The sequence below is a fragment of the Gorilla gorilla genome, chromosome 2 (genome assembly GCF_029281585.2).
Source record: "Gorilla gorilla gorilla isolate KB3781 chromosome 2, NHGRI_mGorGor1-v2.1_pri, whole genome shotgun sequence".
NCBI classification, from domain to species: Eukaryota; Metazoa; Chordata; class Mammalia; order Primates; family Hominidae; genus Gorilla; species Gorilla gorilla.
Window position 1 is genome coordinate 58960657 of NC_086017.1, and position 14203 is coordinate 58974859.

At 53.9% G+C, this 14203-nt stretch overlaps 2 protein-coding genes across 6 annotated transcripts in view; both read right to left on the reverse strand.

The window, feature by feature from the left end:
- QRICH1 (glutamine rich 1) overlaps positions 1-563 on the reverse strand; it is a 63883-nt gene extending 63320 nt beyond the window's left edge. Inside the window, exon 1 of one of the 4 annotated variants that reach the window (XM_004034113.5) lies at positions 114-563. The gene's annotated coding sequence lies outside the window, so the exon portion shown is untranslated. The remainder of the gene's footprint in view (positions 1-113) is intronic. The other 3 variants (XM_019023098.3, XM_019023094.3, XM_019023095.4) reach the window with 3 other exon arrangements.
- Positions 564-2123: 1560 nt separating this feature from the next.
- On the reverse strand, positions 2124-11453 carry QARS1 (glutaminyl-tRNA synthetase 1). 2 transcript variants are annotated; one of them, XM_019023100.3, is made up of 24 exons: positions 10781-11453; positions 10488-10635; positions 10027-10136; positions 9795-9870; positions 9509-9573; positions 8580-8633; positions 8366-8426; positions 7989-8060; positions 7781-7866; positions 7516-7602; positions 6735-6834; positions 6540-6618; positions 6350-6458; positions 6121-6251; positions 5921-6013; positions 5670-5807; positions 5507-5594; positions 5273-5416; positions 5048-5152; positions 4763-4855; positions 4516-4643; positions 4355-4421; positions 4155-4280; positions 2124-2271 (listed from the first exon to the last, which is right to left on the reverse strand). In XM_019023100.3, the coding sequence occupies exons 1-24, from the start codon at positions 10949-10951 to the stop codon at positions 2221-2223; spliced, it is 2382 nt and encodes a 793-aa protein (XP_018878645.1). In that variant the 5' UTR covers positions 10952-11453; the 3' UTR covers positions 2124-2220. The 2 variants fall into 2 exon arrangements, with proteins under 2 accessions (XP_018878645.1, XP_055238353.1); XM_055382378.2 differs by lacking the exon at positions 2124-2271 and adding an exon at positions 3276-3452 and having other exon boundaries at positions 10781-11260.
- Positions 11454-14203: the final 2750 nt, after the last annotated feature.

Consider the following 14203-nt stretch of genomic DNA (forward strand, 5'->3'; position numbering starts at 1 on the left):
CTCCAGGGCCCAGCGGTAGCGGCCCGCCCGCCCCCGCCCGCCGTTGTGTGGGGTGGGCCCCCCGTCTCAGGCCTACAGCCTCGCCGCATCCCCACCCGCACTGGAGCCCTCACCCGGCGACGTCACCTCCGCCGCCGCCTCCGCTGCACCCGCCGGCCCCGCCGCACCGCCAGGGACCCTGGTTCTGCCGTCGTCGCTCCAAGACCGACAGGGTTTTCTCCTCACAGCTCCCTGGGCGCCATCTTACATTCAACCCTCACAGCCAATAGGAGCCGATTGCTCCTCTCGCGATAATCGGGGCGTCGGATCCCGCGAGATCTGGGACTGCCTACCGGCCAGAATTAAAGTGAACGCTTCAGCAGGGGAAGGTGGCCGCGCTTCTGGCCGCTAGAGCGGATAGTGGATCCTAGGGTATGGAGCGGCTCGCTCCGCCCATGGACGCCTCTCCATGTGGGGCGGAGCTAGGGCCGTGGCTTGGCCTAGTAGTGGAGTCTCGGAAGGCTAGGGCTCCAAGCTAGCTCTTTGGACCCACCTTCCGTCGCCTGCCAGAGCCTCCTTTGGTCGAGCACCCCCACGCGGGGCGGGGCCTGGCCGGGCTCGGCCTCTCGCTTAAGGTGGATCCCACAAACTTCTGTCCTGGGCCTGGCGTCCCCAGCCGTGCCCTGCCTGGGAAGCCTCTAGGTTGCTCACCTCCTGGAGGAGTCAGCATCTGGTACTCCCGCTATCTCCTGCCATCTGAGTTCAGCCTTTCGCAGTTGGGTCCACCTTAAAGCGGGCCCCCGGGTAGCCTAGTGTTTGTATACAGGGAAAATGTGGAAGGCGTTAAAGCTGCAGGCACACTCGGGCCTCAGCAGCAGCCTACACTGCCCCCAGAGGGCTTCCAGCCTGCTGTAGACTCTTTTTGCCTCGGAGCTTTTGCCCTCGTTCCTCTTATCCTGGCAAACTCCCCGTAGTCTTTCGTGATTCCCTTCAGAAGTCACTTCGTTAGAGTAATGTTTTCTGAGGCCCAGGCTGGGTCAGGAACCTCTTCCAGTCTTGCACAGGCCCCAGGGAGACCTCTCCCATACAGTGCTTGGTCACCCATTTCCCCTCCCGTGAACTTGGAAGGCCACCACAGCACGTATGCCCCATCTCACTTTGCCTGGCACGTAGTAGGCACTCAAAAATTATATGCCGAATGGGCCAGGCACGGTGGCTGAAGTCTGTAATCCCAACACTTTGGGGACCAAGGCGGGTGAATCACCTGAGGTCAGGAGTTTGAGACCAGCCTGGCCAACATGGTGAAACCCGTCTCTACTAAAAATACAAAATTAGCCGAGTGTGGTGGTGCATGCCTGTGATCCCAGCTACTTAAGAGGCTGAGGCAGGAAAACTGCTTGAACCTGGGAGGCAGAGGTTGCAGTGAGCTGAGATCACGCCATTGCACTCCAGCTTGGGGGACAAGAGTGAGACTCCGTCTCAAAAATAAAAAAGAATTATAGGCTGATTGGGCGCAGTGGCTCACGCCTGCAATCCCAGCACTTTGGGAGGCCGAGGCGGGCGGATCACCTGGGGTCAGGAGTTCCAGACCAGCCTGGCCAATTTGGCAAAACCCTGTCTCTACTGAAATTACAAAAATTATTCAGGAGTGGTGGCGCCCGCCTGTAATCCCAGCTACTTGGGAGGTTGAGGCACGAGAATCGCTTGAACCCGGGAGGCAGAGGTTGCAGTGAGCCAAGATCGAGCCACTGCACTCCAGCGTGGGCTAGAGTGGAACTCCATATCAACAACAACAAAAAATTATATGCTGAATGATCAGACTGGGAGCTAGGCCTCTCCACACCAGCAGAAACAAACCTTTTAGAGCCCTCTGGCACAGGGGTCCTAACCATGGACAAACACCCCAGGGCCCTCCATTCTCTCAGACCAGGTGCGGAGGGTATGAATCCTACCCAGGCCCCTGCCTTTAAGCACCAAAAAGTGCACCGGTGCTTTCAAAGCTGTCAGTACCACTCTGTTCTGGCAAAGTCCATTCTCACAGACAAAACGTGCAAAAGGCACATCTCCATCCCCCAATCATACCACCACCACCAGCATGTCTCCAGGGCCTTCAGATGCTAGAAGTGCAGAGATAACACACAGACTCTAGGAAAATTTAGCTGTTCTTTATTGACATGGAATTTGGGGTGGCGAGGGTAGCCACACCCTCCAGGAGGATGAGGTAGGTTCAGTGCTTCCAGCTCACACCTTTCCCGGGTCTTCCTTCAGTGTAACAGTTCGGTTAAAGACAAGCTGGAGGGCAGAGGGAAAAGGATGACCACCAATCCAGAACAAGGCCAGGGAGGCCTGGGCAGGTTTCACCACAGACACCTCCCCCTAACATCCTTCTTAAGCCAAAGAAGCCGAGGGACTAAGGGTCAGGAGGCCCGGGTCCTCAATAACTTTGTGACTTTGGGTAAGGGACTGAATGGGGCTCTAGGCTATAGTATTACATGGACTATAACAACCACCGTGGGGGTCTAGGGTATAGTTTTATATGGATTATAACAACCATCATGTTTGCCCCCTACTTTAAGGAGTAAGAAAGACAGGGTGGGCTGGTGCAGTGGCTCACGCCTGTAATCTCAGCACTTTGGGAGGCTGAGACAGGCAGATAATCTGAGGTCAGGAGTTCAAGACCAACCTGGCCAACATGGCAAAACCCCGTCTCTACTAAAAATACAAAAATTAGGCCAGGCGCAGTGGCTCACGCCTGTAATCCCAGCACTCTGGGAGGCCGAGGCAGGTGGATCATGAGATCAGGAGATCGAGACCATCCTGGCTAACACGGTGAAACCCCATCTCTACTAAAAAATAGAAAAAATTAGCCAGGCATGGTGGCGGGCGCCTGTAGTCCCAGCTATTTGGGAGGCTGAGGCGGGAGAATGGCGTGAACCCAGGAGGCAGAGCTTGCAGTGAGCCAAGATTGTGCCACTGCACTCCAGCCTGGGCGACATGTGAGACTCCGTCTCAAAAAAAAAAAATTAGCCGGGCGTGGTAGCATGTGCCTGTAATCCCAGCTACTTGGAAGGCTGAGGCAGGAGAATGGCTTGAGCCTGGGAGGCGGAGGTTGCAGTGGGCCGAGATCATGCCACTGTACTCCAGCCTGGGCAACAGGGTGAGACACTGTTTCAAAAAAAGAAAAAAAAAAAAAGGATGGCAGGGTGGCTGGGCACAGTGGCTCATGCCTATAATCCCAGCACTCTAGGAGGCTGAGACAGGAGGACTGCTTGAAGCCAGTTAATTCAAGACCAACCTGGGCAACGTAGTGAGAACTCGCCTCTACAAAAAGTTTTAAAATTAGCCAGGCATGGTAGTGTGCACATGTAGTCTCAGCTAAGGCAGGAGGATAGCTTGAGCCCAGTAGTTTGAGGCCACAGTGAGCTATGATTGCACCACTTCACACCACCCTGGGCAAGAGAAAGACCCCGTCTCTAAAATAAATAAAAAGAAAGGTTATTAGCTGCCTTGACGAAAGATATTAAAAATAATATCTTTCGGGTGTTTCACCATGTTGGCCAGGGTGGTCTCGAACTCCTGACCTCTGGTGATAAGCCCTGACCTCTGGTGATCAGCCTGCCTTGGCCTCCCAAAGTGCTGGGATTACAAGTGTGAGCCACCATGCCCGGCCTCAAAAAATAATAATTAAAAAAAAAAAGAGGTCGGGTGCAGTGGCTCATGACTGTGATCCCAGCACTTTGTGAGGCCGAGGCGGGCAGATCATGAGGTCAGGAATTCGAGACCATCCTGGCCAACATGGTGAAACCCCATCTCTACTAAAAATACAAAAAATTAGCCGGGTGTGGTGGCAGGCGCCTGTAATCCCAGCTACTCGGGAGGCTGAGGCAGGAGAATCACTTGAACCTGGGAGGCAGAGGTTGCAGTGAGCCAAGATGGTGCCATTGCATTCCAGCCCCGGGCGACAGTGCAAGACTCTGTCTCAAAAAAAAAGGCAGCCTTCATACAAAATTTTGTGCCTGGAGTTATCCTCAGTGCCAGTTTCCTCATTAGAATATGAATACCAACTCCCTCAGGTGGTGAGGATTAACTAAGGGAATGTATGCAGAGCACTTGGCACAATGAACGGCAGCCACTGTCACTGCTGCAGATGAGGGCAGGTGAGTCAAGTCAAGCACCTTTCCCTGATGGCTGTCTGGATCCACGGAGAAATATCCAAGACGCTCAAACTGGAACTTGTCGAAGGGTTTTGCCAGGGCCACAGAGCAGTCCACTAATGCTGCATCCACCACGTGTAGTGATGCCTGCAGGCAGGGAACTCAGGCAACCATCCAACCAGGGAGGCCTACCTCCCTCACCCCAAACCTCACGAACCTACCAGGTTCAGGTCACTTAAAAATCCACCAGGCACCTCAGTAGGATCTTCAGGGTTCTTGTGCTGGAATCTGCAGCCAAAATGAAGGTCATACCCCCAGCTGGGCAGCCACAGTAGGCAATGTGCATCTTGTACCTGCCCCCACCCCAGTTCTGTTCACTCACAGTCGCTCATAGAGGCGAACTTCACACATCAAAGGCTGTGACACCCAGTGAATAAAGGCCTTTGGCTTCTCTCCAGCATCTGCCCGTCTGCAGGTCACCTCCAGACTCTCTACACAACCACTGGGGCCCTGGAAGTGGGGGGAGGGGAGCAGCAATTAGACCGGGGAACCACAACCAGGACTGCAGGCTATACTCACATCTTGGCCCCAGCAGGCACTGCAGTAGGAAGGCTGCAGCTGGCTCTCACCTTGACAACACGCTGCAGCTCAATGACGTAGCCTGTATGCCTCAGGCCCACAGGCTGGCCCCAAGCCAGGCGCTTAAATCCTGGCTCTGGCTCCTAGAGATAGGAAGTGGGGTAGACACATGAGGCTGCAAGGATCAAACAAGTGGGGAAGCTTCCCCACCCCCGTGTCTGGCAAAGATTGGTTCATCTGAAGCAGGAAGTAGATGGACTGAAAGAGATGAGGAGATGAAAGGTTCCCAGTACCAGCCTCAGCAGCAAACGGGACCCTCCACCCCCACAATTTACCTCCTTGAAGTCAGTCCTCTCAATGAAGACAATGGGTGCAAAGGGAACCTGATGGAAGCCTTTGGTCTCATCAGCTGGGAAGTTGGGCACCTGGATGTCCAAGGACTATAGCAGGAGACAGGAGACAGGTATGAGTCATACTCAGCATTAGGACCCCCATGCCCAGAGCCAAGTGTACCCGCAGCTACACACACACATGCGACACACATGTTGAGGCAGGCCCACCTTGGCAGCAGGAAAGTTGGTGATGATGACCCGTAGTGACTCCAGCACAGCCATGGCTCGTGGGGCTGTGTCATTCAGTACATCACGCACACAGGCTTCTAGAAGATGTGGCTCCATTGTGGTCTGTGCCACAGTCACTCCCACCTGGCAGGAAAGTTCAGCATCAGTCACAGCTACAATCACAAACTGCCACACTCAATCCCCAATGTATCTACCCAACCTGCTGGGCTATACCCGGGCACAGAAGTTGTTGATGGCCTCAGGTGGGAAGCCCCGCCGTCGCAGGGCCGTAAGTGTAAAGAGCCGTGGGTCATCCCAGTCCCTGTGGATAAGAAGGTGGTGAGGCCTTTGGGAGCATATGCCATTAACCTTTCATAAGCCAAACAGCCGCACCTACCGCACAGCACCAGTTGCTACAAGCTGGAGGATCTTCCTCTTAGAGACAATAGCATAGTGCAGGTTGAGGCGGCCATACTCCCACTGCACAGGGCAATAGACGTCCAGTGCATTGCAAAGCCAGAAGTAGGAAGAGCGTCTGGGGTGGGAGAGTAGGGTTAGCACTGGCCAGCTCTGGAACCAGGCAGAGACCACAGGAAGGGCTGCTGGAATTCCACTGGCCCAACCACCCCATGGACCCAGCTCCCTCACCGGGCCTGGAATTCCTTGGTGCAGAGTGAGTGAGTGATGTGCTCGATGGAGTCACAGAGGCAGTGTGTGTAGTCGTAGGTGGGATAGATGCACCTGTGGGGCATAGGCAGTGGGCCCTACCATCCAGCCCTACTCTGCCCTACCCCATGGCCCATCGCCCTGCTCGGCAGCCCCACCACCCCACCCCATTCTACACCCACCATTTGTCCCCTGTGCGGTGGTGTGGTGTATACTTGACTCGATAGGCTACAGGGTCCATCTTGCCATCCTCCATCACCAGCTTCATCCGTAGTGTGGCCTCGCCCTCTGAAAACTTGCCCTTGCGCATTGCCTGAGGGGAACAAGGACTCAGGCTGTCTCTAAGCACAGGAGCATCTCATTCTCAGCACCTTGGCCCACCCAAACCCAGATGCTCCTCTAGGACCCCACCTCAAAGAGCAGCAGTGACTCCTCCATGGGACGGTCTCTCCAGGGTGAAGGCAGAGTATTATGGCCTTTGAGCTCCTCTCCTCGCTGGTGGCACACATAAGCCAGACCCCTGTGGGGAAGCGGTGTGAGTGCCCAGCATGGCTGTGACCTAGTCAGCCTGCCTGGCTCTACGTCATGGCCCTGGCCTTACCTGCGGATGAGCTCCACAGCCCACGCATATAGCTGGTCAAAATAGTCAGACGCATATGTGACTTTGTAAGGTGTGTAGCCTGGGGCAAAATGAAACAAAGTATGAGCAGCCAGCCACAAACACCCAGTGGGCAGGCCATGGCCCAAGGAGAGGCCCACTAACCACCAGCCCTTCTAGGCTTTGCCTAGTCCATACCTAGCCAGGCCACCATGTCACAGATGGCCGTGAAGAACTTTGCTTCCTCCTTCTCAGGGTTGGTGTCATCAAAACGCAGAAAACAGATGCCATTGTTGGCCTAGGAAAGTTGCACCATCTGTGAACTCCCACATCATCCATCAGCCCCACAACCCTGTTTATCAAACTAGGATATTCACAGAGCACTCTCATGTCAGAATTTTCTCTTTTTTTGAAATGGAGTCTTGCTCCATCTTGCACCATCTTGGCTCACTGCAGCCTCCACCTCCTGGGTTTCTCCTGCCTCAGCTTCCCAGTAGCTGAAACTACAAGCGTGTGCCACCATGGCCAGCTAACTTTTGTATTTTTAGTAGAGATGGGGTTTCACCATGTTGGCCAGATTGGTTTCGAACTCCTGACCTCAAGTGATCCACCCACTTTGGCCTCCCAAAGTGTTGAGATTACAGGCGTGAGCCACCCCACCCGGCCTCATGTCAGAATTAAAAATGCCTTCAAGAGCTTCTCTCACCTTCCTGTATCTAACCTAGCATCTTTCTAAGCCTAGGGACTGCACTGGCAACTCCCCCAAATTTGAACTCACTGACTCCTCAGAGGGAGGGAGCTATTTATTCCAATAAGCTCAATAGATTCCTAGGTATCTGTCACACATGTGGTTCCTTTCCATGGCCTCTGCCCACCTGGGTACATTATTGGGAGCAGACAGCAAGGGGGGGATATGGTATCCACTCATGGGAACAGCAAGTGGTCATCTTGCTTGCCAGGTCCCTAGACACATGCTTACCTTGGCATAGCCAAAGTTGAAATTGATGGCTTTGGCATGTCCAATATGCAGGATTCCATTGGGTTCTGGCGGGAACCGGGTACGTACCTAAAATAAGGGGGATGGGAAAACAGAAATAAAGTCTGAGCTCAGATGACCTTAAAGAAACAGATGTTCCCTCCCAGGAAGGCCATGGTGATGGGTGAGATGGGGCAGTATGGACGCAGCCCAGGCACTCAGGCAGGTGTTTGATGGCACAAGCTCACATGGCCACATCCCCACACACCTGCCCACCAGTAATCTCCAGGTGCTGCTTTAGTAGATTCATGGTGTGTGGAGTGACCACATAGCCTGGGGTCTTGTAGTTCTCACCTGCCAGGACCAGAATAAGCCTAAGGACCAGGCTGCAGCCAAAGCCTCTGACCCCAGGGGCCTGACTATAGGAGCTGCTGCCAAGATCCAGCCCTCCCCAGGGTTTTGACATGCCCACTAACCAGGCTTGTGGAACTTAAGGGCCTCCCCCCGGAGCTGCTCCATCAGAGACAGGGTCTGGTCAGCAGTCTCGCCTGTGGGGAACAAAACAAGGAAAACTTGTCCTCTGGATACATTTACCATATCCTACAGCCAGAACAGAACTGAGTAGACCTCTATTCCCTCAATTCCAGAGACAAGATATCTAGAGCCAGACATCTGAGGCCTCTCATGCCAGTCTCTGGGCAAAGGGAACAAAAGAAACACCAGGAATCCCAGTCTTGAGACAGAAGTCAGGGTACTGAGTAAGCCAAGGGCCGGAGGAACCTGTAAGGACTCTTCTGGGGAGGTTCAGAAGTCAGGGAGCTGAATGCTGTGACAGGAGTCTCAAGCTTCTCACCATTCTCCATCACATCCTTTGCCGTCCTCCGGTCTGTTTCTTCTAGCCGAGCTTTTGCCACCTGAAAGAAGCCCCAGGTGCTTCAGAAAATGGCATCAAATTTTCTCTTGGATAGGGTCTTGGGATCCCTGTGGTCAGACACTTCCTTCCCCAGCCTGAAGTCTCACCATACCTCACCTCACCCTCAGGGACTCAGGGCCATGCCCATCTCTACCTTGGACTTCTTCTCCAGATCAGCCTCCATCTTGGGGCCCAGAAGGTGGAGGACCTGAGCAGAGACCAGAATCAGGCAGAGGCAGGAGTATCCTCTTTCAAGGAGCCCCTGACTGATCCTACCCACCAACCCAAGGCTTCCTGGCCTATCTACCAGCACTGACTGAAAAAACCTACCTAGCCCATCCCATCTCTTCTCCTCATGTGGGTCTGCTAGCTTAAAATGCTCTTGCTCTTGTTGCCCAGACTGGAGTCTTGCTCATGTTGCCCAGGCTGGAATGCAATGGCACAGTCTGTGCTCACTGCAACCTCCGCCTCCTGGATTCAAGCGATTTTCCCACCTCAGCCCTTCTGAGTACCTGGGACTGCATGTGCCCGCCACCACACCCAGCTAATTTTTGTACTTTTTGTACAGATGGGGTTTCACCATGTTGGCCAGGCTGGTCTCAAACTCCTGACCTCAGGTGATCTGCCCACCTCAGCCTCCCAATAGTGTTGGGATTACAGGTGTGAGCCACCATGCCCAGCCCCCTCCCACCTTTTTTTATTGTTGTTGATTTTGAGACAGGGTCTCACTCTGTACTCTAGGATGGAGTGCAGTGGTGCAATCAGAGCTTACTGCAGCCTTGACCTCTTAGATTCAAGCAATCCTCCCACCACAGCCCCACAAATTGCTGGGACTACAGGTATACACCACCATGTCTGGCTAATTTTTAAATTTTCTGTAGAGAGGAGTTCTCAATATATTGCTCAGGCTGGTCTTGAACTCCTGGGCTCAAGTAATCCTCCTGCCTCAGCCTCCCAAAGTGCTGGGATCAGAAGCGTGAGCCACCATGCCCAGCCCTCTTCCTGCCTTTTATCCCTTAGTGGATTCCAGGCTCTGTTCATGCCAGAGTCTTTGCCAGCTTCAGCTTAGTGAAGCACACTCACCTGCATGTCCACTTCATTCTTGATCATTTTGCCATCTGCCCACTTGAGCACAGCCCGAGCCTCTCCTAGAAGCATAGGCACAAGGAGCTGCAGAAAGGCAAAAAAGAGTACTCCCCCCACCTCCTTCCCAAGGAAAGGTCCTGGCTGACCACCAGAACCAGAGCCTGAGCCCAGCCAGACCACTTTAAGTCACTCCTGTTCCTTCCCCCACCTCCTTCTCACTCGTGCCCAGAAGAAAAGGCATGACCAGAGAGAACAATATAGCCCCGTTCCAGGCCCTGCTCACCCATCAGCAGCCCCATGTTGAAATGGTAACGTTCCACCAGGAGCTGGGGCCGGTGCCTGTTAATAGCAGCCTCCACCTGCAGAAAGCCAAACCATGTGGTTCAGGAAAGCCACCTTTAGAGATATTCTGGGAACCCACACCCTCACTCTGGGTCTTCCTGAGGAGGGAAACTGAGCCACTCCTTTCCATGGCCAGGACTGGGGAGGCAGACGATGCCTGGGGAAAGACTCACAGCCTCCTCAATCTGCTCTGGGGTCACAATGACACCCACGCCACATTCCCGCTCGAAGTCCACAGTGTCGATGGGGTCCAAGGGGTGACTCCGCACATACTCAAGGGCAGCTGAGAAGAAAGAGCCCGTGAGTTTGTGGCATCTCTGCTCCAAGAAGTGGACAGACAGGGTCCTAATCTCATGAAACTCCAAGGATAGTCTGGCCTCCTGAAAAGTTAAGCCCTGGCACCACCACCCTAGAGGACACAGGGAAGAAAGAAGCACGTGTCGAGAGTGGATCCCCCCTCAGACCCTGACAGTTCCCGTGTCAGTCTCACCATAGGCCACCCCTTCCACGCCTCAGTGCCTGTGCAGAACTAGGTGTCTAGAAAGAAACTGGAGGACTTGGCAAAAAGGGAAGACAGGGGTCTTGGCTGAAGGGAGGCATTGGTGCGAACTGGCAGGACAGGTAGGGGTCTCACCGCTTAGCTGGGGCTCAGTGTGGATCTTCTTACTGGCTATGTAGCTTACAAGGAAGGAGAGACGCCGAGTATCCCTGAGTCGGGAGGCCAAGCCATATAACAGGATCCCGGTAGCTTTGTCAATGGTGGAACCCAGGGTCTGCTGAGCCTGAGGTCAGAGGGGTCAAGAGAGAAGCCCCGCGCTCAGTGAGAGGAAAGAGCCGGACAAGTGGGCCAGGTCGGGATCTGGACCCCGCCCCGCGCTGCGTTGCAGCATGGTCCGCAAACCAGGCCGGGGGCAGAGGGGCTCGCACCTGAGTAGCGGCCTCGCGCAGCTGCGCGCTCAGAGCCGAGTTCTTGAGCGTCTCGCGGGCCTTCTGCTCGCTCAGGCCGAGGCTAGTGAAGAGCGACAGGGAGTCCAGAGCCGCCATTGCAGAGACACCGGAAACTAAAAGAAACTTAGGCCCGAGTCTGCAGGTCGGCATTCACTCGCTGACCAATGAGAGTGAAGCCTCCGGGGAGAGCCAATGGGGTCCTTCCTTGGCGGGAGGGGGCGGGGCGCTCCAAGGTCTTCTATCCCCTTTAAACAACACAGGGCGGACAAACCGGCCTTTCCGGGGGCTTCGCTTCCGCCTCCGTGGAACTGGGAACTTGAAGGGGTGTTGGCGGGCGGCAGGGCTTTTGGAGATATTTGCCACGGACCTGGAAGGAAGGTGTTGGTCCCTGAGGCGGGAGGAAGACACAGGCGTGGTTTTGCTCTGACTTTTCTACTTCAGCCCTGGGAACTCCATCTCAATATAGTAATTGTCCTCGGGGGCAAATGCGAGTCCCTGTCACGCTTTTGACGCCACAGCTTTGGAGTTGTCATGGAAACAGTTGAACAAATGAAGCCCAGGAAATCCCTCATCCAGACTCCATCGTAGAGAATGTGTGGAATGGCCGATCCAGGGGCTCCATAAGTCCGCCGGTTTTCAGGTGCCCACTTGGACACAGCTGGCCAGGAAAGGGAAGGGACGGGTCTGGGCCAGGAGGGACCTCACATAAGTTCTATGATGATTTGGTTTAAAATCTTGGCCGGGCGCAGTGGCTTAGGCCTTTAATCCCAGCACTTTGGGAGGCCGAGGCGGGCGGATCACTTGAGGCCAGGAGTTCGAGATCAGCCTCGCCAACACGGTGAAACCCTGTCTCTACTAAAATACAAAAATTAGCCGGGCGTGATGGTGCACGCCTGTAATCCCAGCTACTCAGGAGGCTGAGGCTGGAGAATCGCTTGAACCTGGGAGGCGGAGGTTGCAGTGAGCCGAGATTGTACCACTGCACTCCAGCCTGGTCAACAGAGTAAGACTCTGTCTCAAAAAAAAAAAAAAAGAAAAAAAAAATCTCATCCCACACTTACCCTCTTGCCAAAGCATTATCAGGAAAACCACAAGCAAATTAGACCTTGAAATCCCTCTGCAGGCCTTTGAGACGATATTTTATTGAGCTTATGAGAGGGTGGGACAAATGAGATGGTTATAGCTTCATGATTATAGCTGTTGTGCTTGGGGATCTCTCCACAGTCTCACTGGACTTCCAGGACCTGCTGGCTAAAACAGAACAGAGACTTTGTGTGTGTGTGAGAAAAGGGACTGAGGTAGTAAGGGACTGAGGTAGGGGGTTGCAGAGAATGAGCAGCTGGTGGTGGGATGGTGGAAATCCCCAAATTTGAGATTGGAGCTCTTGCAGGAATTGGTGATGCTCATACTTCTGGACCTTCAAGGAATAGGCAGGATCCTGAATAGTCTTTATCTATATTCTGTGTCCTTTGTGCCCACATCCCATTATTAATGACCAAACTCCAAGTCTGGGCCTACATCTGGATACCACTTAATGATCACATGCCAGGTGCAGACCAGGGCCACATGCTGTATCGCTATCCAGGTCCAATGCTGTCCTGGGGCTTCCCACATCTCCATGGCCCCGTGGCCCCAGCCAGATGCCTAGCCCTGCAGTGTACTGCATGAGAAAGGCCAGGTGCAGGAATTAAGCAGGGGATGCAGACCAGTGGTGCTAAGGACAGGTACCAAGAAGCAGAGCCATAGCCACACCAGCAGTGCACCAAATTTGAAGCTGCAAGTACCCAGCCCACCATAAAGGTGCCCATGGTGAGCAAAGCCATGCAGAGTGCCTGCCACTGCCACTATTTCCTCAGTACCTGATGCTGCCAATAGATTCACTGTAGCACCATCACCAAGTCCTACAGGTCTAGTGATGGCCCCCTCAATGAGATCAAGATCTGCACTCCCTTCCCTGGTTACTTCATGGTACACTGTGGACGCCATGGCTACAAGTCATAGGATGAGGCAGTAGCCCCACCAGTGTCACCAAGAATGCCACAAGTGGTAGTATACCAGTGGATATCCAGCTAGTGCCCTAGATGTCTATGACTTGCACAAAGCAGAAATGTTAAATTGTATGGGCCCAGTCTGGAGGTTAGCCTGCCTGCATAAGCCCCTGGCACTGCTTCCAGGAAAAGTCAAGAGAAAGATGACCAAGTGGAAAAACCAGGCAGCAGCCAGCAAGGCCCAGTCGTGGAATGGACAGAGGTAGGGTCCAGCAACCTCCTGGGCTCAAACGATCCTCCCGTCTCAGCCTCTGAAATATTTGGGACTACAAGTGCATACCATAAGACCCAGCTAATTTTTATATTTTTAGTAAAGACAGGGTTTCACTATGTTGCCCAGGCTGGTCCTGAACTCCTAGGCTCAAGCTATTCTCCCACCTCGCCCCAAAGTGCTGGGATTACAGGCATAAGCCACCACACTTGGCCAGTTTCAGAAACTTTTTTTTTTTTGAGACGGAGTCTTGCTCTGTCGCCCAGGCTAGAGTGCAGTGACGCGATCTCGGCTCCCTGCAACCTCCACCTCCCAGGTTCAAGCGACTCTCCTGCCTCAGCCTCCCAAGTAGCTGGGATTACAGGTGCCCGCCACTGCACCTAATTTTTGTATTTTTAGTAGAGACGGGGTTTCACCATCTTGGCCAGGCTGGTCTCGAACTCCTGACCTCATGACCCACTCGCCTCGGCCTCTCAAAGTGCGGGGATTACAAGTGTGAGCCACCATGCCTGGCTAAAGAAGGAAGGCTTCAGGAACTCTTAAGGGAAGACTCTTCAGGCTGGCAGGCCCCAGCACCCTCCCTCCAATAGAAGTCAGACAAGATTCACTCTGGTCCTCTCTGCTTGTCCTCTTTTCAGGGCAGCAACATCTGCCCCACAGCAGTTTTCCTCCTGCTCTGTTACCTGCAGGGATGCAGTTAGTGTTGAAGTTACAGCAAAGAAAAAGCTGAGGACAGGAGAGGAGGAGGAAGATCTCCCAGTACTTCTGTCCCCCAAGTCCTCCCTGACTTGTCAGCCCCAGGCTGCTCTGGCGAATGCACCTTTTACTCCACGCTGTCAGCTCCAGTGCTTCATATACTCCTCTGTCCCTTGGCCATATTGAGATCCTGACGATGCCTACCACAGCTGCCTCTTATGTAGGATCCAGAACCAGTGGGATGAAAGAGCAGGAGGTAGGCTCCAAAGAGCTGATAGCACTGGGGGCTTCATGACCCATAGGACATGAGCTGGGACCCCATCATCTCCCTTCAGACTAGAGCACTTTCAGGGTCTCTCATATATAAACACACATACACACACATACACACCGCAAATGATGGGGAGGGGAGGTGGCCCCAGCATGTGGTGGATCACAGTCACTAAG